This window comes from Apus apus, chromosome 11 (assembly GCF_020740795.1).
Source record: "Apus apus isolate bApuApu2 chromosome 11, bApuApu2.pri.cur, whole genome shotgun sequence".
In the NCBI taxonomy this organism is placed as follows: domain Eukaryota; kingdom Metazoa; phylum Chordata; class Aves; order Apodiformes; family Apodidae; genus Apus; species Apus apus.
The window spans coordinates 17,834,923-17,858,627 of NC_067292.1; the positions used below are offsets into that span (position 1 = coordinate 17,834,923).

Consider the following 23,705-nt stretch of genomic DNA (forward strand, 5'->3'; position numbering starts at 1 on the left):
AATAGGATAGGCCTATTGATGGATTTAGTCTTTTGTCTGCCAGAACAGTTGTTCCAATTTCTAATCCTTTCTTTGCTAATATTAGAAGGTATTCATCCCTGAAATTAAAGTTACAGTTGGCTTTGCTAACTTTTCAGAAATTATTTCTCAGCAGTCTATTTTTGTGTGTTTTGGTCTTTGCTCCTTTGTTCCTTGCTTGGCTCTTGATTACTTGATGCATACAGTGCCCCACAGAGCAAATTGTAGTGGACTAATTAAGAGCTACCAAGAGTTTCCCAAGTTATGCAAGATCCTGACAACTATGAAAAGCTCTTTCAGCCTCCCAGTCACATACTGTGAAGTGCCATAAATCAAACTTTTGAAAACACTCAAAGCTGTGCTGTGGGTACTAACAGGTATGTTTTAGTTCCAGAAGAAAGTAGTTACTTTGGTTAAATTTTACTGCTTTTTTTTTTTTCCAGTACTATCTTTATTAGCTTAAATCCCACAAACTAAGAGCATTTTGAATACCAGTAATATTGATTTAATGAGACACTTAAGCTAATTAGTGAGTGTTGTCTTTACTTTCACGTGAATCTGGAAGAGAGAAGTGAGACCAAGCACTAAACTCCATGGTTATGGGTGTCACATTACTGCTTGTGGAGATCAGAGAGATATTTTTACCTCAGTGTCACTAGTATGGGAAAACTTAGAAGACCTCAGCTTACTTTGAAAATATAGGAGATGGCCAGGTTGATTGTTCTGATGGGTCATCAGTGTCATCTCATGCAACAAACTTTATGGTTGGAACTCTGCAAGCATCCTCATCTCATCTAAATAGGGTGATCACATCAGTTGCTTAGTGCCACACTGCATCACCAACTCAGGATTTATCCTTGTTGCAAAGGACAAATTTTGTTACTGAAGTGTAGCACTGGAGAAGTTGTTCTTTTGGATTATTCTATGCTGGAATAGCATGTTAGAGGTCCCCATAATGTTTTGTAATGAAAACAAAAGACATTTACACAAAGTGGTTGTGCTGAAGCAATCAAAAGACAGCTGCATCACATGCTCTTGGAGTTAAATACATCATGAACTGTAAAATCACAGCTGTAAAATCCTGATAATTTCATTATATTTTGTCCTACAAAGTACTTCCTTTGTCCAAGAAAAAAAGTGTCTGTGATTAAATAGCCAGCTGTGAAAACAGATCCTCTCTACATGTCCAAGTGTCGCTTAAAGTAATGAATCAATAGTGAGCTTTTACCTCTGCAGTTGTTACTATGCACTGTAATTATCAGTTAATTGGCACTGTTATAAGCAGGAAAGGTCTGGCCACAGTGTGTGCACCTTCTGCTACCACAGATGAACATAAGGAACACTGAACAAGAAATGACAGCTTCCACTGCTGGGGGCTAGTTTGGGCAAAGAAACTAAGAGTTGCCATAGGATTTAAAAAAATAAAATTGTCTCAGACCAGCTAAGAGTGAATTAAATTGCTGTATTGATATATAAGAATGGAATAGCAGAAAACATTCTTACCAGACAGATTAAAATAAAATTCAGCAGCTCAGGAGTTCAAACCCTATTATCTCCTGTAGAAAATTAAATTAAAACCAGCATCCAAATCTATCTTCTCCTGAGTATTTCATTAATTCTATACCCAAGTGTGAGATTTCTGTAAAACAAATAAACCTGCAGCTTTGAATACCAGCATCTTAGAATTCACAGAAACACTGTAAAGAGTGGAAATAATCCCCAGAGCTCTTCAGTTCAGGTTCTCTCTGTTCCATTTTCCTAATAGCTGAATAGCTGGGAACATGATCACAGGTAGATTTTAGTGAAATAGTGATTGGCTGACAGTGCTGTTAAACAACTCCCAGCAAAAACACTAATTTGTCCCTTAATTCACTTGAAACTTCTGTATTTTGCATAAACAAGCTTAACAGGCTGAGGAAAAAAGCTCAGCAAGTCACTGTTGTTTATATTTTTAGCAACTAAAGAGCTCTGGTTTAGGTAAAACTGAAGTTTCATGGATATTGCTAATGACTCTAGGTTTTGGAAAGAAGCCTGTCTTCATAACAGCCTTTAAATCTTTTTGAGCACCTGCTTGAAAGCCACTCCAGGATCGTAGAGCAGTAAGAACAGACAACTGGTTGATACCAACCAGTTTCTCTGTTTCATCACTGGAGTTCACTACCTCGGGTCCAGACTTTTATATCTTCCCTTCACCTCCTATTTGCTAGACCAAACAATTTTATCAACTTGTCCTTACATGTCAGGTTTCCTCAGTTCTTATCAGCCTTCCTCTCTCTTCTGGGCTCTCCTCAGTCCATGCTTAGAGCTGAATAGTGTTTTCCAGCTAAACCATTGCCAGCATAGAATGGCAAACAGTAGTTCCTTCAGCACCTTGCACACACACACAAACACACAAGTGAAGATAGCAGGCACTCACCTCAGTGTTTTCCTTGTAGTTTCCTGTTCTTCTGTGACAGGACACTAACAGCACATGTACATGGCATAAAGACAATTCTGTAGGGAATTTTGCAGCTATTCCAAGGTCAAAGTCTCATACTTTTTATGTTCCAGAGGTATTCTCAGCTTCTCTCAACTTCTTCCCCACCTAGGTAACTTCCTCTGCAACTTCTACTTGTATACTTGGCAAAGAGAAATAAAGCCAGGAAATAAAATACTGATCATAAACTTCTGTCATAGCACTACAAGAGCTGGAAATATACATCTGAGCTTCTTCTCTACCATTTTTATCATGTTGGGGCTGAGCAAAATGCAGCACTGCAACTACCAACTTCCTCTTTTCAACACAGACTGGATTTAACTGTACAATTAATGTAATCTTGCAGCTACTCTTTAATGTAACAAATAACTCATTAAATCTGTTTTTTGCAGACCCTGTCAGGTAGTTCAGTTTATGGTGATTTACCTTCAAAATCTGGTTTTATTTAACCCTGCTGACATACCAGCTGTCAAGTCAACCATGCACCCAGTAAAGAGAAGGTAGTACCAGGCAAGGCTAGCAAGGGATTACTTTGCTTGATCAAGAACATCAAAACTATGCAAAGTCCTTTTGAGCTCCAGTATAAGATTTTCCAAATAGGGCAGAAAAAGAATGAAAGGAAATATAACACAAGATTTCTTCATGCATAAAAAAACCCCATCAGTCTTAGAGACAACATATTACTGGAGGAGAGCTTTGTTAATGGCTGTATAGCATTATAATCAATAAATAGCAGTAGAAAAACCTAAATTCTCCATGCATGCCTGGGTAACAGTTGGGTCCTTCCCTAACATACTAGTCCCACAAGTATTTAATCTATGCATTTAACTTTTTCCAAATCTTAAGGTGAATAGCTCAGGTGACTAGACCCAAGCAAGCATTAAAATGTTTACAAGGTTCTGTAGAATGCAGACCTGAAACAGTAAAATAAAAATCCTTGAGTTTTAGTATATTTTGGTTAGCACTTTACATTATTTACTACCCATGTGGTATAAAATTGTGTACATTAGCAGTCCATCAATGCGGGGGTTTTTTTAAAGTTTTTATAGCTTATTTGATGAATTGTTGCCTTTGTCATTCTCTGGAGCTCTGTTCTTACCAGGCACTGATGACAACTATTCAGTGGTATTTATAACTTTGTTTTCCTCTCTATTGGAAGGACTAATGTCTCGTGTTTCATTCCAGTACTTCAGATTAATTTTTCACAAATTAACCTCAAACAAATTCTAGTTTAGATGTTCTTACTTTGCATGAAGTATCCCAGCTAAGACAAAGATGTTGTGTAGATAGGATAAAGGGCAAGGGACAGTGTTCTTTTTACAAGTCAGCAAAAGATAGCTGCATCTATCATCAAGAAGAAATATATATTACAATCAAGACAGAAAAATAACCATCTGCCTACTTCACTTACTATTCCTTTAACAAATCTAAATAGCTTTGCAGAAGTTGAATGACTTTAACACTTATTAATTCTAGTTTTGTCTTCTGAGTAACTACAAGAGAGTTTTACTAATCCCTTTGGATGGTCAGTCCTGAAGTGACTTATTATTCCATTTGCTGTTTTCTAGAGTTACCCAGGTTTTATATTTCCTTTCTGGGACTACAGATGTTCTTCAGGTTCAAGCCTTGTTTCTTCCCATAGATACTAAAGAACAGTTTGATTTTTCTGTCTTTATTCTTTCTCACTGTCATTTGTTCTATATTGTTTTATCAAGAGAACTGCAGAAGAAAGGCAAGGATAATAGCAATCTTAGCTAATGGGCTAGCAAAATACCATAAGCTTTAAGCAGTTTGATGTTTCACATCAGCAATCACCACATTCACATCTTTGTTACATTGCCAACACATTTCAGGCCTTAGAAGAGTAAGTATTTTTGGTGAGACAAAATGAAATTATGCTAGTTTCAGGTCACTGTATTCTAGCTTTGTATCAAAACTTTTTATCAACAACAGTTTCATTTCCATGAACTGGTAGCATTCCTTCAAAATACAACACTTAGATTCCCAGCTGCAATTGTCAAACCCCAACTTATAAATATTTATTACACGAGAGAGTTATGAGGTTGTTTATGCACATGTCTGCATCAAATTAAGTATGTTAATAGCAAGGCTTTGGCAGTAGTGTAGTGATTTATGAGAATGCTTTTAGCCAAAATATCTATGCGAAAAAAATCAAGTTCAGGCATTGATTTCAGTCAAGCAAGGTGGGAAAAATCTGATTGTGGACAAAGTTTATTAAGTAACCATTAAATAGTTCTATTCAGACTCTTTTGAGCATGAAGTAACAAATTTGCCTTTGCTTTCTACTTGGTTACAAACTGTCTTCTTGGGTTGCCTTTTAAAAATTTGGATAGGCATTTAACTCTAAGGTCACATCCTATTACAAACACTTATATTGGAAAGCTAAATACAAGAACAAAAATCTGTCTGGTAGTTTGATGCCAGTTCTGCAATTAACAGTTAATATTTGGCTTAGATTTGGCATAAAATGATACTTTCAAGCAGGCAGCTGTTTCAGGCAGAGAGACAAAACTGTTTCCATGTCAAAAACATGACAAAAATCAGCATAGCCTGCCAGCTGGCACATCTTTCACAGAAGTGTAAAGTGTTCAGCAGTAAAACTGAAAGGAGTAATTTTTGAAAGCCAGTAATCAAGTTTCAACAAAATTGCCAGTTCCCCCTCTTCTAAGTCTGGAAATATTTCCGCCAGGTGAATGATTACCTGTTTCACTCTATGTTATGCCTTCTAAACAGGCAAAATATGACTACAACAGTTCTTTTCCTCACAAGATATCCCTTTTTTAGCAGAGCCTGATCTAGTCTGTTGAAAATTCCCAGAGTGAAAAACAGTGAAGTAGATATTTAGCTCCTTTAATAAACAAAAATATTTTCAACACATTCCAATAGACATTGCTTTTGATTGTAAAAATATATTAGCTTAAGTCAGTCTTAAAGCTTAATGAATTCATGTAAAAAAGTGTTTGTAGTATGCAATGTAGTAACAGCCATTCTTCCATAGTGTAACCTCCAGCAAGTCATGATCCATTTTCCTCCCTTCAAAAAAATAAAGGAAAGAAGGTGTCATCCAACTGGAACTGTATGTGCTCTGGCACACACTGCACTCCTCCCATCTCTTAGGTCCAAATCAGAGTTTGTTATACCAGTCTTGGTAATTTCTGCAAGCAGGGGTTGACTTGGCCTTCTAGTCCACTAGAGGAGTGAAATCATGGACTGTAGGAAGGAATTACTTCAGACAGCAGGTTGAAGAATTAACATGAAACATTGCCATTCCAAAATATCAGTGCTCTGATCCACGTAACCAAGTGCAAAACAAAAAGTCACAACAGCCTGTGTACCTTAGTATGACAGTCTGGGCAATGGCTGCCTCGTCCCAGAGGACCACGTTTGGTCATTGACAGTACAGTCACTACAACCTGTGCTGCCCTCTCTCCAAGGCAAAGGCAAGTGTCCAACAGTGCCCGAGCACGACCAGTCACTGTGGGGTAAGAGGTGATTGTTTCATAATCCAGTCGGGACAAGGTTTGGTGAGAGCGAAGGACATCAAGGATGTGGTTGAGGCGTCCTTCTGTCATGCAGCGCAGTATGGTCTGTCTCTGGCAGGCTAGTATTTGACACCAGTCTTCTTTACAGCAAGGATCTTGAGTGAAAATAAAACAAGATGAGATAAACAAAGTGTTCTATTCTTCCAGAAGTTGTTAGCAAGTGATAGCATCAACACCAGAAATATCAACTCAGTAGAGGAAAGGAGTAGGAAGAGTTAGTTTATTTGCATTCTTTGTTCAGAACTAGTCCAATGTACTTTCATCTTTTGTTTAAAACTCATTTTCTGTAATCTGATCTTCATAAGTGTTTCTAAAGATCAAGTGGTCAGATTGTGTACGGGAAGAGATTTTTCAGGTCATGCACTGTTCATCTAGCATCTTAAACTTAATGGAAAGCAAGTTTGCTCCACACAGATGAGAAAACTTCGCCTTGTAGAAAGTGGAAGAATAATTGGTAATTCAGGGTATTTCTCTATATTTAAGATCATCTTTTCAGAACTGTTCTCAGCCTGAATATGACTCTGGAAAAGAATAAGCCAATGCTCCCAGTGGTCAATGCCTGAACTTCTGAACATAGGATTAGCTGTACACAAATAGACTCATGAGACGTGTCAAGTTTGGAGGAGTTAGTACACTACATACCTGAAAATGGACATGAAATTTAGAGAGATTTAGGTCCTCCAAACTTCAAACAATTTAATTGCTAAGATATGGCCAAGGAGAACCTTGCACCTCAAACTGGAAATGGAGTCTTACCTGTCGCTGATTGTTGAGGACACAGAGGTTGGGGTCTGTGCTTTGGAGTCAGTGGTGGGTCCTTATGCTGACTGCTTTCTTTGCCTGTAGTTGGACCCAATGAAGAAACTGTGCAAAAGGAATTTGCTTTTCTGTCAGAGCCTGGGTGATCTAGAAGTTTAAAATTAATAAGATTAGACCCTTGAATTGAACAACAGCAAAACATTATATATATAAACCACTACAGAAGAAAGGAACTGAAGTGAAAACCAACTTGCAAGCTCTTACTTATTCCTGGCTGTTCTTTAGGCCTTTATTAATATATCATGATTCCTACAAAATTTTTGGCATATTACTACACACATCTGACTTTTTCCAAACTGTAGGAATTTGTTTCTGAGGTTATGGAACCTTCTATCTGGTCTGTAAATCTGACAGCTATTGATCAGAATGAAAATGCTACAAGTGCATTTCCTATGGCTCAATTTTTGTATCCAAAGACTTGAGGAATACAGAGAGAGCATTTAAGGAACTGTATCACTTGTTAACACAAAGTTAAACACTTCCACAGGACAAATCCACCTTGAAAGGCAAACAAGTTTTTTATATAGGAATGGTGATTTCCAGGATTCAATCACATGTTCCTGTCACCATTCTTTTAAAAAATCCCCTTACATAAACATTACAAAAAAGCAGTTATTCCTGGTGGCACAAGGCAGTGTGGTTCCCAGGAGAGACTTGTTCTGTCAAAAGCAGCAGGCAGTATTTAATGTGTGTGGGAAAGGCAGCTGTACATAACAGGTCAGGGTTCTAAGAAGAGTTAAGCAAAAGAGGCTTTTTGATCTATACACTTAATCAAAAGGCATTGTGGCATCTCTGCGTTTTCTGCAGTGAACTCGTACTTCAGATGACACCAGTAGAGGGCACAACTCTATCTTAGAAGGGACAATGTTAGAAGGAAAATAACATGTATATGGAACAACAGCTAATATTTATCCTCTTTTCTAGAATAGCTGAAGCCGATATGTTTCAAGGTAAAGACCTTTCTTTGTTGTTGCATTCTGTGGGATAGTATTGGACAGACCCCTCTCAAGAATATTTTCTCTTCCTGCATTATTTGCACTGCTATCAAGTAGAATAGTTGACAAGGTTGGCTTTGCAAAAGGAATTTTCTTGCTGATTAAGTGGTTGTTTTTTTGTGGACAGATGACCTGAAAAAGAGTAAAATTGAGAAGAATTATCTTCTTGGAAACTTATGTTCCAGAACACTCTCTAACCAGTTTTCTATTGAAATGTAGGGTAGCAGTATCACAGTGGAGGGTGGGTATACAGCTGTTGAGCCTACAGACATACTTCAGTTCAGCTTGGGCCACTGTGACAGCACAGATCCATAGGCTTAGTGTCCTAGGGTTTACTGCAGTCCTAGGGCACTTCTGCAGCCTGTGCTGCCAGTGGTCATGATGTCACTAGAACATGAGCTGTTTAAAGCTAGCTGTGATCCAAGTGTGTGAGCTTCAGTTCCACCTCTGTATCTTTCAGTATCAGCAGGCCTGCCACAAGTGTCAAAATCACTTTGAAAATAGGAGTTAACTCTTTTATAGTTATGACAAAGTAGTTGGCTTTGCTCTGAGAAAATTGGTTGAAAATGCTGGAATTCAGCCTAGGCATTCCAGCCATCATTTTGAAAAGACTACAAGAAAGGTTAGAATTTTGCCATTTCATTAGGACTTTTTCAAGAAGGAGAGGTTCAAATCCACTTTTAAGTGAAGGTTTTTTTGCAAGAGCAACACCAGAGTCAGCTGCTTGGAAGAAGGTAAGACAGTAGGTTTTACTGGTTAACTGGATGGTTAGGAACAAAAATAGAGACATTCTTCCCCACAGTGTTTGCATTTTACATTGTCAGGGCCAGCAGATCTTGTAAAACTCTCAGGCCATGCACTTACCTCTGAATTGCTTATGCCTGTCTGCAATCTGTATATTTCTGAGCCTTTGCATGCATTAAGTGCTGTTTCCTGGAAAAAAATTAGAGAAATTCTAGTAAGTATACAGGTGGGTTGTTCAATTCACAGCTGTCAGGAGCAAGAGTTTATGCTGACAGTGACAATTCATACTGACAATATACATGATACTCAGGTGTGCTGATAGGTAGTTGCAGTGAATTGCACAGGGCACTTTTGCATTTTAACACAATTAGGTAGAGCCTGACAGAACTCTGCCCTGTTACTGCTCCTGCTGTTTCAAATTTATTTTAAAACCCAGGTTTGAATCATGCAGGGAAAGGTGAAAATAGCCCTGTATTGAGAGAGAGACTGGCAAGCTATAACATGTTTTCCCTGAAGTATCCAAACATCAGGGCCATCCTGTGTTTAGTAAGCCAAACTGTCTGCAATAAGGGTGTCAGTACTTGTCACTGTATTTCCCATTTTGTACATCTGCAGATTTGTTCAAACTACTTTAAAATTTATATACTTCAGCACTTAATGAATCGATTTTAAAGATTTTTCCAATAGCATTTTCAGTCATTTTGGACATATCAGTTCAGTTGTTTGAACAATGAATAGTGCTGTTTGTTAATTTAGCAAAAAAACTTTGTTCAAGGGAAATTGAAGCATTAGATTATGGAATATTTGGTAGTACTGTTCTAAAATTGAACAGTTGTAAAGGTGACTGACTTTAACTCTGCCACCTATTAAAACGTTGATCAAGCCTGTTCTGTATTCCCAGAATGTGATGGCAACATGTAGAAATAATCCAGCATGAGCTGATAAAAACAACTCACAGAAGTATAACATGGCATGGGTGATGTAAATCTGGAGTGAGTCAGAGTACTTGTTCAAGGGCTGAAGCACATGTCACTAGCTTCCCCACTCTAAGTTAACTAGATAGATTATAGCTGTAGTTGTGGCAGTCAGATTTGTGCCAGATTTCCCAAGGCAATGTAGACACATGGCTATATCCCTCAGCTGTTGGCCATTCCCCATCCATTCCTGTGGTATAACAGAACCCTCTTAGACCCTAGTACAAGTAGTGTCCTGTGCCTGAAGCACAAATTTAGAAGCAAAGAAGCTTAGAAAAAAAGTGTTGATACTAGTATTGATGCAGTAGGTAGTAACTGTTCAGGTTCTGGAATAAATACCTTCTTACCAGTGTATGCATAAAAAATTGCCCTTGATTCCAGCCCTGATCTTATTTGAGGGTGGTATTTGTTTTCACTTAGAGGTTTACCAGTCTGACTACAGCTGGTGACTGGAAGCAGGCTAACATAATTTTGTAACAGGTAGCAATTGATGCTGTTTCTAGAGAACCTCACATTATCTATATTATACAATTCCTGAATGAACCTGAAGTACCAAAGGGTGCTCTTCAGCTCTCTGGCATGTCCAACAAAACAACCACAAAGCCTTTCCTGGTTTTCAACTACAGAGATTGCAGTGGAAGGAATCAGGTAATGTCCTTGTGGGAGAACAGAACTTTGCACTAACCTTTGCATCCATCAGGTTGTAGATTGCAGTGGAAATTGCCTCCTTATTTATACTAGTCAAAACTCCATTTAGAAGTTCTACACATTCTGCAGGGGGAATAAAGCAGTTTAATTACCACATTGCATATGGAAGTGTGTATATATTCAGGCTTCAGTATATTGCAACTAACTTTACTATTATGTTGATTAACTAGATGACCTATACAATATCAGTTTAATACAACTTCCACCTCATATCTTCTCATGGTTTCCTTTTTGAACTGATAGTAAAGAACAGTTAGTCACATTAAAATCACATGTTCATACAGACCTAGTGGACTTACTTGCTAAAGGTTTACACATGACTGTGTAAATCTGTCACAAAAGGGCTTCCCCAGCACTTGCATATTTCAACTTTGAAAACTATTGAAATAGTGTATGTACAATATCCTTTCCTTTATTTGTACTCACTTCTACATTATACCAAACAAATCTGGAGGTAAACAGACCACTTCTGGAAGGAAGCTTCAGTTAGAACAAAACATCTGATGATCTAAAGACTGCTTTGCCTTCCACTTGGGTTGCTCTGTCATTCAGAGTGCTAGAGCAGTGTTCCCAGCAAGACTTATCTCCCTTACAGATCCTGCTAAGAAAGCAAATCCTGAATGTTACCTGCAGCCCGTGGCCTGTAACCTGGTTCTTGATGCCAGCACCGGGCGATGAGGTGCCGCAGTCTGTTCCTCTGGGGCAGATCCCTTGGTATTAAATTGTCTGAAATACCAGGCTGCAGACTGCTGCAGAATCCTGTCAATGCTTCCAGCAGTGTTGTCTGACCTGCAATTGATGGGAAAACATCACTGCAAAAAACATTAAATACCTCAGAACCCTCTTAAAATCATGTTGAGCGTATATTAATTCATGCATTTGATGAGCACTTTTAAAAACAAAAATAATGCATTAAGTCATAGACATGCTAAACTTCAAAACCACTAACTACTTATTGCTACAGGCCATATCAGAACAAAAAACTCCACCCAAATAATAAATCAAATGCCTGTGTATACATGCATTATAAACCACATGCACAGATACCTCAGGCATACACGTGTTTTTAATGGGTAAATTCTAAGCATGCAGTTTTATATAAAGCCATACACCTACATTAGAGGAAAATTACTCCTACTATACAAAAAAATCTACTTTGGGAAACCACAAGATGGCAGCCAGAAGCTGTATGAACTTAAAGATAGTATTTCATGCAGTATTTCTAAAAGGTCCTCAACCTGTAAGATACAAGAGTTCTTCTATTTTTGCCATGCAAAATGGTACCCATAGCAAAGAAGCCTTTCCTTGATCTCCACCTCTATGAAACAGGAATCATTCCTAGACTGTGACAATTATGATGCAATGCTTTGCAAATTAATGTCTGTAAAACTGCTCAGTTTCATGTAAGATTCTCTGCTTACTTCAGAGAATTCAGCATGAACTCAGCATTTTTTAATCAGGATTTGAACCTCATGGCAACTTCAAAAATGAACATTCTGCTCATCCAGCTAGCTGCTTGTCACTAAAATGTTCCCCAGTTTTTAGATGACAACTGTAAAATAATAAAGTGGTATTGTTTCTCACTGAAGGTGAGCAGAAAACCCAACTCAGTAACAGTGTGTTTTAACAAGGACAGAGAGGTGATACAAGTGGGATAAGAAGATATGCCTTTCCCCTGCAGAAAAAAAAACCCTGAGGATTTGTTGAGGGATTCTAATATTTTCATCCCATACCTTGGGGATATGGGCTTTAGCAGTAGCATAAGGCAAAGGCACATTTGAAAAGACAGTACTGTTTATATCAAATTCCCTACAATAAGGAAATTTATGGAAAAGATGAGGGCAACACAAAGCAACATGAGTAACAGAGATAGATACCTTCAAAAGGTTTCTGTCTGCTTAGGCTCTCCCAACACAGTATTCCAAAACTGAAAAAAACAAACAGTGACTGTTCATTAGTTTGCAATCCATATCTATGTTCTCATTTCCAAAAGCAAGTTTATTTGTTTGAGAAAGGAGTTTTTCAAGATTAAGTCTATCCAAACTCTTTCCCAATTTGATGATATCCTTTTTCCTGCATTAAGTTTGTTTTCAACTGAGCTGTTCTTATAAAATAAATCATTTAGAATTAAAGCTTAGGTTTTCTTTAAACATAGGATCAACTGGAGTTATATTTCATGTTACCACATTATCTCCATTTACTCTTTTGCCTTCTGTTCTCCTTTCTCTATCATTTTTTTTTGTTTTCAAGTCATTTTAATAGCAACTGAAAGAGCTGAACTTTTCAGCAGGTGCTGGCTGACAAGCATGAGTTAACCTACCAAAAACTTGATTCTGACCCACTGTGTTCAGCAAATTTCACTGGAGCTCCTAATACCTTTTTCCTTTTCTAACATCCTAGGAAGTATTCCAGTGATAGCATCAATCTGCATATATAACCAACAACTCATATGTTTGAAATAAAGGGGTTTGATACAAAGCTCAATCTGCAACATCAGAGACAGAAGCGAGGAGGCTGCTGGAAATGAGAAAGGCTACAGATGAGTTGGAAGCAAAGCAATGAAAAGGGGAAGAAGCAGTTCTAGGATAAACATACCTACTTACTCATCTTGCTGTAGTACAAATGACCATGTTTAAAAGAACCCTCTCCTGTCTTATTTCCACAAAACCTGAAAGCACTTTTACTTAAATACCCTCTAGGAGAGTATTAATTTAATGTGGACACACATGCAACTTAAATGTACTTATGTTTCATATGACACACTTCTATTGCATCACTGTCTGGTCATGCACCTCTCATGCCCTAGTCACATCTGAGCATCTCAAGTTATGAAACAAGTTGGAAAATTAATGATGCTGCCTGAAAGTAAACCTCCACTCTTCCTGCACACACATCTTGTGTTTATGAACAACTTCAGATTGAGCACATCATTTATAGGACTCCTCAAGTGTATGCATTTTTTGGCTCATTTTAGAGCTTGTCTCTGTGACAATAAAGCAGGAGTTTAATTTTGTTGCCTCCATAAAGGGTCTGAAAGCAGAAGAGTGGCCATTCTTAGAAGTTATTTATGTTAGTCCACAGGCTCTGTATGTCAGTGGTAAAAAGGTATGTCCATATAGACAACAGTTGCATTTTGAGGTTGCCTCATTTATTGAGGCAACCATAAAGCATCTAACATATCCAAAGGAACATGTGGCAGTAGGTAATCTTCCTCCTTTGAATAAATCACTTAAAAAGTATGAAGGCTTGAGTGGCTCAGTGAGTTACTCCAGCAGAGATTCCATAGGACCTTAATGGGACACTATTGAGAGGAAGGTCTTTTTTAACTTGGGCCTCATCCAGGCCTAAACAGTTCTTCCTGAAACTAAACCAAACAGCAGCTCATGTTTAGAAACTATGTGAAGTAGTTATTAGGTTTCTAAAAGTCTACAAAAAAGTTCTGGCAGTTACATTACAATTTTTCAACATTTAAGTCCATTATCTAAATATTTGTATGATGACCTTTGAGAACTGTTCTCAACCTTAGTATATTATTTAACAAAAATGGGGAATTTCAGGTTCAATTAATTGCTGTAACTGGCCTCATGTGTAATACTATCCTGCTTCATTATGTAGATCTGGCATTTTTACAGTCGTGTCTCTGAAAATAAGTATGTTGGCAGCATTGTAAAAACGTTGCAAGGACCAGGTATGACCCTACCCTTAGAGACCCCATTTACCTGTAAATATCACCTTCCTGGGAAGGAAGGCCTCCTTCAAGGATTTCAGGAGAGAGGTACACTAAGTCCTGGCAGTTTCTCTGATTGCAGTTCTGCAGGTCTGACCTCAGTTGCTGTTTCTTCCAGTTGGTTAGACCATAATCTGATATCTACAGAGATGGGGGAAAAAAGTCTATTTTAGATAATAACTTAAATCTTGGACTATTTATCCTAAATATGTGCAACAATGAGAGAATCACTGGATTTTACATTAATAGGCTAAAAGTAGAAGCTCCCACCTTGGCTCTGTACTGCAGATCCAAAAGCACATTGGAAGGTTTCAGGTTGCTGAGGCAGAAAGCAGGTTCAAGGCTGTGAAGGTGATGCAGCCCTTCAGCCACATCTGAGAGGATCCTTATGAGTAAGGGAAATGGAAGTTCTGGGTACAGCTGATGCTAAGAAACAAAAAACAGGTTTTGTGTTAGTGTGAAATCTTTACTATTCCCATTTTCATTTGCCAATAAACATAAGTACAAATACAGAAGCTAAAGAAGAGGTTGGCTGTGACTGCTGTCTATAATTAGCAGGCTGATTTTTCTCTTTTGGCTGGCCTTGTAATTAATTTTTTTGCATAAATGATGGTTATCCTTTATCTACCTCATGGATGAGAGAGTGGAGAGATCCGTTGTTCATCCATTCAGTCACTATCCCCACAAGCCCATGGTACTGGTAAATGCCAAGGGAAGGCAGGAGATGGGCACACTCACAGTGTCTGACATTTGCTATATCCTGAAGCAGCAACTTCCACTCCCTGTAAAAAATGGCAAGGGTTAGAGGCTGATAAGACTACACTCATCTCAGCTAGAGATGAGAGTGTAGGATACAGAAATGAGATAACCATATGTTTGAACACAAGCTAATATAATTCTACCCATAAAACCTATATTATATCTTTCAAACAATTCTAAGAAAATGAAGCAATCCCTTGTGTAGTGTAACATGAAAGACCTCTAGATGCTTTAATGTGAACATAAAAGCAGGACTGAAGTGTGAAGGCAGGAGAAAGCTGAATTATAGATTAAGAAAATTCAAGGGTTTTTTCCTTCCTGTCTCCAAGAACTTATATCCTTTTGCTATTGGATTGTAGACATGAATTTAAGAAGTTTATTTACAGAGGTAAAAAAGCTTTGCTTTGATCAAAGTTTTATTGTCTAAGGACTTCAAACAGTTTCAGAGGAAACATGGAACTACCAATTCAATTCTGCATTTTCCTGGAAATAACTGAACTCTTGCTACAGGTTTATCTTTTTGTTAATTGTATGTTTGATTTGAAAGGTCTGATTATCTCTACTCTCATGAGCTGAAAACTTATTGAAATTCATTCAAAATTCAGTTGATTTCAGTAGACCTGGAGCTCAGTTTCATTGTTCTAATCAACACTGGGAATTCAATTTCAGTTTCTCTTATGTACTGTGCTGATACACAAGCCTGTAAACTAAATAACAGGAAATAATTCACAGCCCCACTTGTTTTAACTCTTTTTTCCCCCACAAATCTAAATATTTATCATCAACACACAGTTAAACATTTTGCTGCTGAGTAAAACACATTTTATTCTCCCAGCTTTCCTAAGTACTGTGTAAAGCAGATTAGAAGGGTAGAAAGAGAGAAAAGCAAGTGTCTTTAGGTTTAGGGAGCAAGTTTGAGTGAAAGAGATTCAAAATTATCAATGTATGTCAAGTCCAAAGCAAAGCAAACTGTTGATTTCTATAACTTTAGCTGTTTTTTTGGGGGGCTTGTTTGGTTTGAAGAAAATGTAGACATGGAACAGAGGAAGCGTTTTATCTTTAAACAAATTTACCAAATACTGGAGAATTTGAAGTATTACTGCAATTACTGTATTTGAGTTGGACACTTTTGAATTTTACTTCTAACAAAAGCCAGCTGAATGGCAGCATTCTTAGTTAACAAGAGTAACTCTCACATTGATGCACATCATACTCCTTTTCTGATTAAGCCTCAGGTCAGTGCATTCCCTAAAATGCTTTTATTTTCCTTCAAAAGCAGCTTGTGATTATTCTTTGACATTGTGTTTTTGTTGCACACTGGGATTTTTTGTCAGTAAGCTGACACCCATCAGTTACAGCTCACTTGGCTTTTTAAATTAGGGCTTGTACATACCTCACTGCTCTGTGACCCTCACCATTATCCCCTCCCACCTCCCTTTACTCTCACCTGTACATGCTGCTTTATGATTAAATTCCACTGAGATCTCTTCAGAGGCCTCCAGAAAAAATGTAGTACCATAGCATGCTGAGCATTACTGATCAGGGTTCATAGTCATTATTATAGTAGAGATAATGACTTCAGGGTTAAGCTCTACATTTATAAAGATTTGTAAAAAAACAGAGCTTGTTTTCCTGTAAAGCTGCCTCCAAGTTGCCTCTTGGCTAGTCAGGATTTCTATGGGTGGAGATGTGTTTAGGGATCAGATGATCCTGGCCATGCCACAGTACATTTTGGTGCCCTTGCTGTAGGTCTGTGCTGCCCACCTGCCTGGTTGGTTGGCCAGCCAGGTAAAACACATACCTCTCTGTAGTGTTCTGGCTGGTTAGCAGCTTCACAGAGATGTCAGTGTTCCAAGAAATATGAAAGGCTTTGAGTGCAAAGCCTGAGCTTGTCCTGGTCACGTTAAAGCTATCCAAATCTTCCTGGGCTACCACAGGTAATGAATTGGCCATTTCTTGATGGCTGGCTTCTGGGAGAAAATGGCAGAAAGACAAAGGGTTTAATGACTAGTTTTTATCATTACTGCCAAAAGCACAGTGAAGTTGTACCAGCCCTTACTGCCCAAATAACCAATACCCTAATCTAACAGGCTTCCTTTATTAGTCTGTGTCAGACTTTCCTTATAGAGACAGGAAAAATGCACTAATTGCATAGGAGTGTCTGAACCATAATTTACCATCTGAGACTGAAAGGTGCTAATTAATTGCTCATTATTTCCATCTGATGACTTTGAAACATGGAGTCATTATTTATAATGCAAAATGGGATTTTGAAGTGGTACTGAACTATGTGTGCAAACTAGGATTTAAGAGCTATATAGTTTCCCTGCTTCTCATGAAAAAGGCAACTTAACTCATACAAGTCTGTTCTGCATCATTCTCAAATATCTTCTTTAGTACAACACCACAAAAGTAAGGTAAAAAACTTGCTGTTGTAAGCTGGCAGAACTATGCTAAATGGAGTTTTGGCTTTATAACAGCCCATAATTTGGCCAGTACACTGTCCATACTGTAGCTCTGTCAGGCCATCAATATTCTGGACACATTGCACAGCAATGCACATGGAATAGAGATAACCTCTGGAAAGCATCACTGTGTAACTATATGAGTAACTTTCTTAATTATACTCATGAAGCTACATTAGGCTAGAGAATAACCAGAAGTTAGTGGTGAAAGAAGAAAATGAGCAAAGAAAACAGATGGGATGAAACCATTGGTAAGGATTACTGTGAGATCAGTAGTCAATGAGTCAGAAGAATTCTAATTGAAATACTCCCTTTCAGGCTCCAATAGGCCAGGGCTAGAAAAGAAAACATGAGGGAACTAAAGCAACAGAGCCAAAAGTTTGTAGTAACCAGCAAGAACTGTTGAGTCTGAATTATTTCCTAGAAGATGAGTTCTTCTGCTGGAACACAGAAGGCCTGAAAGCCTCCTGACTTGGAGCAGGTCACTTTTTTTACTAGTATAAAGTAGAAGCAAAAAAGATTAATTAGCCTGTGCTCATGGCTGAACTGCTTCTAGTTCATGACCAACTTATTTTCAGTTAATCTCAGTATCTAAGCTGTGCCACGCAGGCATGTTCACAATCAGAGGGATACTAAGCTCAGTTTTCCATCAATCCACAATCAAAATGCAAATAAAATACAGCACTGGATTTACCAGTTCAGCTTCAACATTACTTTAATAAGAAAGGACAGTTGAATTTTTTCTTTTGTTGGATTAACACAGTTTGAAAGCAATAGCTGCCTTAAGTGCCTCACTTAGAGTTTCTTTATAGAAGAAATAAAACATAAGGCTGACAGGTTAAGAGTTTCATAAAATTTTAAAAGATTGCTCTAAATTAACAAATTTCCAAATGAGCCCCTTTTGCAACTTTTAAAGTTGCAAAGACAGATGACACAAATCTAAATCCCAAATATAAAGGATATATATTATTTATATTATAAATATACACAATCCTTTATATAAAGGTGGTAATCAGAAGGCTGGAAGGAAAACAATAAGTCACATTTTAATTACTTCAACCATGATAAATCACTTAACTAGCCAAAATAATCTACTCAGCTCCAAACAGCACAGGGAATCTAAACCAATGAATATAGGATCTAAACCATTCCTGAAAGTACCTGCTTCTATTTAAAATTGAATCAAGTAAAGCTGCAAGTTTTTAAAACTCTTGCTAACTGGCTACTTCGATAAAAATGAAACCTAGCTATCAGCCCATTTTGGATTTGCAAAACCTAATTTAACTAGAGGTTTTCTAAAAAACAAAATCAAAACAAGTTCAATCTTTCTCTGTTCCAAACCATGACATGCTGAGCACCATTGTCCCTGTGTCTGAGCTTGTATGTTTGCATACCTCAACTTAGTGATTTGCTGATCATCTCCAAAAGAGCTTAATCCTAAAATGGGAGATATTTTACCTATCCAGGGTACTACCCAGATTCCTAATACTGTCAGAAGGACTAGTCATGGAATATGGGACTATTATGGAATTACAGATAACAAAGTCTCTCTCTACCCCCTAGATTGAAAGTTTGGTACCAAAGCCATTTTTTCAGTAGTTCTAACCCTTCTGAGTGATTTTTCTCCTAAACCCTTAAAAAAACCTCACTATCAAACGACAAAAATATTTTAGGTGACTTTTACAATGAAGGGTTTCATATTTTTTAGTAAGAAAGTCTGACAACTTTCTCATCTTCCTCTAGCTGGACAGGCAGGTGCAGGAAGGAGGCTGCTATAAAACCATTTACATTTCTATTTTAAAGGTAGTTTTTAAAAAAATAATTCATAGGAAAGATGTTTTCCATAGTGTAAGAGAAACTCTACATTATCTTAATATTCAGATGTCTCAGTAAAAGCAGTTGGAAACAAAAGCAACTTACCTCTGAAAATGCAGGCATAAAAACTGGAAAAATGGAGTGAAACTGCTGCAGATATCAGATGGGAGTCGGCTTTGAACTTGGTTCCAACTCAGCTGGAGCTTTTCTGCATGAGTCAGCTGAGTTGTTGATCTCTGCTTTTATTGGCTGCCTGCAAACATCTAAAATTTCCTGGTTGGGTGGATCCACAAGCTGTAACTCTTTAGTGACTGCAGATGGGTTTTCACGGGCTGATTTGTTAACTGCCTGTAATAAGCTAAAGAAAAAGAGGTTGGGTAGCTACTTTTTGCCACAATGAGGAATGTCAAGAGGAAGAGCTGCGTAAGAGTGAAAAACACCATAGTGGATACAGCCCAGATCCAGAAGCATGTGAAGCTGCTCACAGATAGTATAGCTGATGTTTATCTCTGCAGTAGATAAAGCCAACAGGACAAGTATAAAATCCCTTTAAAAATTTAAAGTTGGGTTGATTTTAAAACAGGATGAAAACTGCAGTTTCTTCCCATTTACAGAGTATGTGAGCATAGGAGTAACACGAAGCTGCAGAGAAGTAAAGCATGCTGAAGGATGTAGGGGTTATGGTGGAAGTTCAGTTGATCCATGAGGCAGCTGTGTGCTGTCATCACAAGCAGGGAAAACAGCATACTGGGCTACATTAAAAATACAGGCAGCAAAGTGAGAGGTCATTATGCCTCAGTACTCAGAAATTGAGAGGCTGCATCTGAACTTAGGACCCTCAGTTCAAAGAAAATGTTGAAAAACTGGAGAGGATGCAGTAGGCAGCTACCAAGATGGGCCCTAGAGCACATACCTCAGAAAGGGAGGGTGAGGGTGCCAGTCCTTAGGTGGCTGGTGGGGGAGGTCCACTAGAAGCCTACAGCTACTTGAAGGTCATTTATGAAAACAGAGCCAAATTCTTCTCCATTGTGTCAGATAATCAGTGGCATAGGTCAAACAGATGTCTCTACTTCACAGGTTCAAGCCAGGTGCCAGAAGAATTTCTTGTAATGTCATACTGGATTAGGCTACTCCAGTTGCAGAGTCACTATGCTTTAAGCCTTTCTAGACTTAGCTAGGCTAAGCCATGGCTGACCTGATCCAGCACTGCTGCTCATCCTGCTTTGAACAGGAGGCTGGGCTAGAAAATGCCACAAGTCCAGAATACCTTTAATTGTGTGAAAACTCTGTAAGGCTTAATTGTGTTCATGCTAGGCCCCCAGCATATACTTTCACAGCAAATGTTGATGGGACTGCTGGATTCAAGGTGGAGACTTTAGGAGAAAGCAGTCATTTCAGTTGGCCCCATTTATTCAAAATTCCCACTTCATCAAGTCTGTATTTATAGAGCCTGACTTTAAAAGCCAGTGTCAGGCAATGAGATTCTGTCCACAGACTTCTGTTGATTTTGGACCAAATCCTCACTGCTCAACACAGGGCGGGTAAGAGCAGCAGGACACTTACTTAATCATCCTGTGATCATGGAAAAGTCCCTTGTATCTAGAGATCATGTGTCCAGGGCTCTGTGGCCTGAGAGGAAGCACACTACAAGTAGGAAGTGTGCAGTATGCCTTCATGTACACTGTGTTTGCTGACAGCTGTAGCTGTCTGAGCAGCATCAGCTTTCTCTGTCCAGCACACCCCTCCAGAAGTTAAAGGGAACTAAAGTAGCACAGGTAAAACAAGTGGGCTGTAACAGTCCTGGAGAAGGCTGGAAGCATTTAAAGTTGCTGTGGCCTCAGGATCCTCCTCCCTTTGGCTTTGATTTATCAACACATTCATATGTGCTCATAGTCTACACTTTTCTAAAAAGTATATTAAAAGTGTTTTTTTCCCCTGTTTAAAGCATTAGCCTGTCAGGGTCAGACTGTTCTGCAGCAGAATCATAGCTATTCAAAAATCACTATAACTACTTTAAAAAGCTTCTTAAGGGAAGCTTTCTAGACAGTCTGAAGGACTTCATTTTGCAGAAATTCTTTCACACTTGAAGTAGTTTTAGTTACTTCTGTCTTTTTAGAAAGTCATGTGCTGGGGAAGCAGAGTACTAGAATAACCCTGCATTTGTTTACTCCTTTGGCTATTGTTTTCTGTTTTAAAAAAAACAGTATAGAACTACATAGCTTAATTTTATTCCATATTTGGAGAAACCAGAAACATACAGGCCAATTTGCAGTGCAGGTCTGAACTAATTGAACATTATTTTTAATTAACATATTCAGTAATAATCAGTATTTTATCTACACAATTTATCCAGAGAAATTTGCAGCCTCACATAATAAGAAACTTCTAAATGGGCAAGGAAAAAAACCTCTGTAGGCTTACACAAGAGCTGTCTTGTGCAGTAATTAGACAAAATTAAGAAAATAAATGTTTAGTTTTACTCTAAGTTGTTCTGTGGTTTGTATTTTTCTTAATTATGGAAAATACTTCGAATAACACCTTCCAGAAAGAAATCACAGAATGGTTTGAGTTCAAAGGGACCTGAAAGATCATATAGTTCCAACCCCCCTTCATGGGCAGGGACACCTCCCACCAGCCCAGGTTGCTCCAAGCCCCATCCAACCTGCCCTTCAACACTGCCAGGGATGGGGCAGCCACAGCTTCCCTGGGCAACCTGGGCCAGGCTCTCACCACCCTCACACCAAAGAATTTCCTCCTCATGTCCAACCTCAATCTCCCCTCTTCAAATTTTGATCCGTTATCCCTTGTCCTCTCACTACAAGTGCTTGTCCAAAGTCCCTCCCCAGCTTTCCTGTAGCCCCCTTCATAATGGGTGAGACATTTAATCTTTCTAATCTCCTACACATAGAATTCATTGCCATACAGATCCCTAAATGCAGATACTGGACAAGAACAGACAACTCCTGCCAAAACCAGTAGCTGCTTGATGCCTAAAAACAGTCTTTTAAAACCTAACCATAACAATGCAAGAACAGTTGCTTTTTAATCCAAACTTGTTCCTGTGGCTCACTCACGAGCAAAGACATCTAGGGAACACAAATGTGTTCTTAACATCCCAAAACAAGAATAATAGTGATACCTGAAGGATAACACTGTTTAAGAGTGTTTTATAGGTGTCCCCCTCGTAAGTCACACAGAGTGAACCCAGTTAAACAAATTCAAAAGAAAATGGGAGCTTTACAAACAGCATTAAAGGACCACAGCATAAGACAAAGCATTTATAGAACAAGTGTGCCCAACAAAAGAATGACAGTGCCAGAAGATCAAAGCATTAAGATGACCCAAATACCAAAAGCTCTGATGCATGTTCAGTAAATACTACACTTGGATATTTCAGAAGAGTTCCCATCATCATTTCTCAATGTGGTTATTCCAGTTTAGCATCTGTACAGGATAACTTGTAGCAAAGAGGTGGATTCCAAGGTACTGTCTTTTTTTGGTACTTTGTATATTTCAGGTGGTCTTGCAAGAAGTGAATATTAGCAGTGTTAGGCTTCAAATTAATGGGATCAAAATGCTCTGTATTTCACCTTTATAAAACCCAAGCTACAGTGCATTGGTGCAGCCAAGGAAATAACCATCTTGCTCTAAGAGACAGGACTCTAAACAGGCACACTAATTGCCCACTGTACCAGGATACTTCAAGATACAAAATCCTCATGTCCATTTAATGGATTTGCAGGTTTTTTAATCTAAGAAAGTTATTTCCTCAATTTTCCTATAACATGCTGTTTTAGAAAACAGTCATAACATTCACCTGGTCAGTAATGACATGATTGAACAAGAGTTTCACAGCTGCTGGCCACAGCCAGTTTCCTTAAATTGAGCAGTGCCAAGCACCTCTGCTAATTAAGTTGTGCCACAAATTTATTTTTTACCTAATTGTTTTAAACAGTGGAATGTATCATTCATAGAAATGTGAACAACAAGGTAAATATTTCCTAGACTGCAGAGAGCTTAGAGTATTGTACATCAACTTGTTCAATGGTTTGCAAGAAGTGCCCTAAACCACATCCCAAGCATTTGTGATCTGTTTTGGATTATGATGTACTAATCAGTATTGATACAGGGTGGAGAAATTCTAAACCTCCAGGTCCATCAATTATGTGCCTGCAGATAATAGCTCCAGTAAGCTAATAATGAAATGACAGAGGCCTAGATTGAATGACCTTGCTGTGACTGCATAGCATAGGTTTGTAAGTGAATACAGGCAGTCTTTCAAAGCCTTTACACATGCCAAGCAGGACATAGTGAGCACTCCCTCCTTGCTCCTCTAAGGATACCTGTTCCAAGGAGAGAGAAAGTACAGCCATACTCAAATCCCCAAAGAAGCCCACAGCACTGACATGTTTACTAATGTCATGCCTGCCTCCTGGATGTTCTGCTGGAAAGTGGGCAAGGTTTTTAAATGGCTTGATCCCAAGTGTTGCATTTTCTCTACCTGAAAACTCCAGAATATGAAAAAATGCAAGTGAGCACAGATCAACAAGGATTTAAAAAAAACCTAATCTAAATGTTGTTGTTCTATTGTGAGGCTGGTTTGGGTTAGTTCATTTGGGATTTTTCATTTTTCAAAGTTTCA

General features: G+C 38.3%; 1 protein-coding gene across 2 annotated transcripts; it reads right to left on the bottom strand.

Annotated features, from left to right (window-relative positions):
* Nucleotides 1–5,349: 5,349 nt before the first annotated feature.
* Nucleotides 5,350–19,254, bottom strand: LOC127389288 (receptor-interacting serine/threonine-protein kinase 2-like). 2 transcript variants are annotated; one of them, XM_051629637.1, is made up of 12 exons: nucleotides 19,169–19,254; nucleotides 16,585–16,753; nucleotides 14,653–14,806; nucleotides 14,295–14,450; nucleotides 14,017–14,165; nucleotides 12,175–12,224; nucleotides 10,925–11,086; nucleotides 10,275–10,360; nucleotides 8,736–8,804; nucleotides 7,835–8,003; nucleotides 6,814–6,963; nucleotides 5,350–6,152 (listed from the first exon to the last, which is right to left on the bottom strand). In XM_051629637.1, exons 2-12 carry the CDS (start codon nucleotides 16,734–16,736, stop codon nucleotides 5,833–5,835), a joined length of 1,617 nt encoding a protein of 538 aa, XP_051485597.1. In that variant the 5' UTR covers nucleotides 16,737–16,753; nucleotides 19,169–19,254; the 3' UTR covers nucleotides 5,350–5,832. The 2 variants fall into 2 exon arrangements, with proteins under 2 accessions (XP_051485597.1, XP_051485596.1); XM_051629636.1 differs by having other exon boundaries at nucleotides 16,585–16,750; nucleotides 19,169–19,222.
* Nucleotides 19,255–23,705: the final 4,451 nt, after the last annotated feature.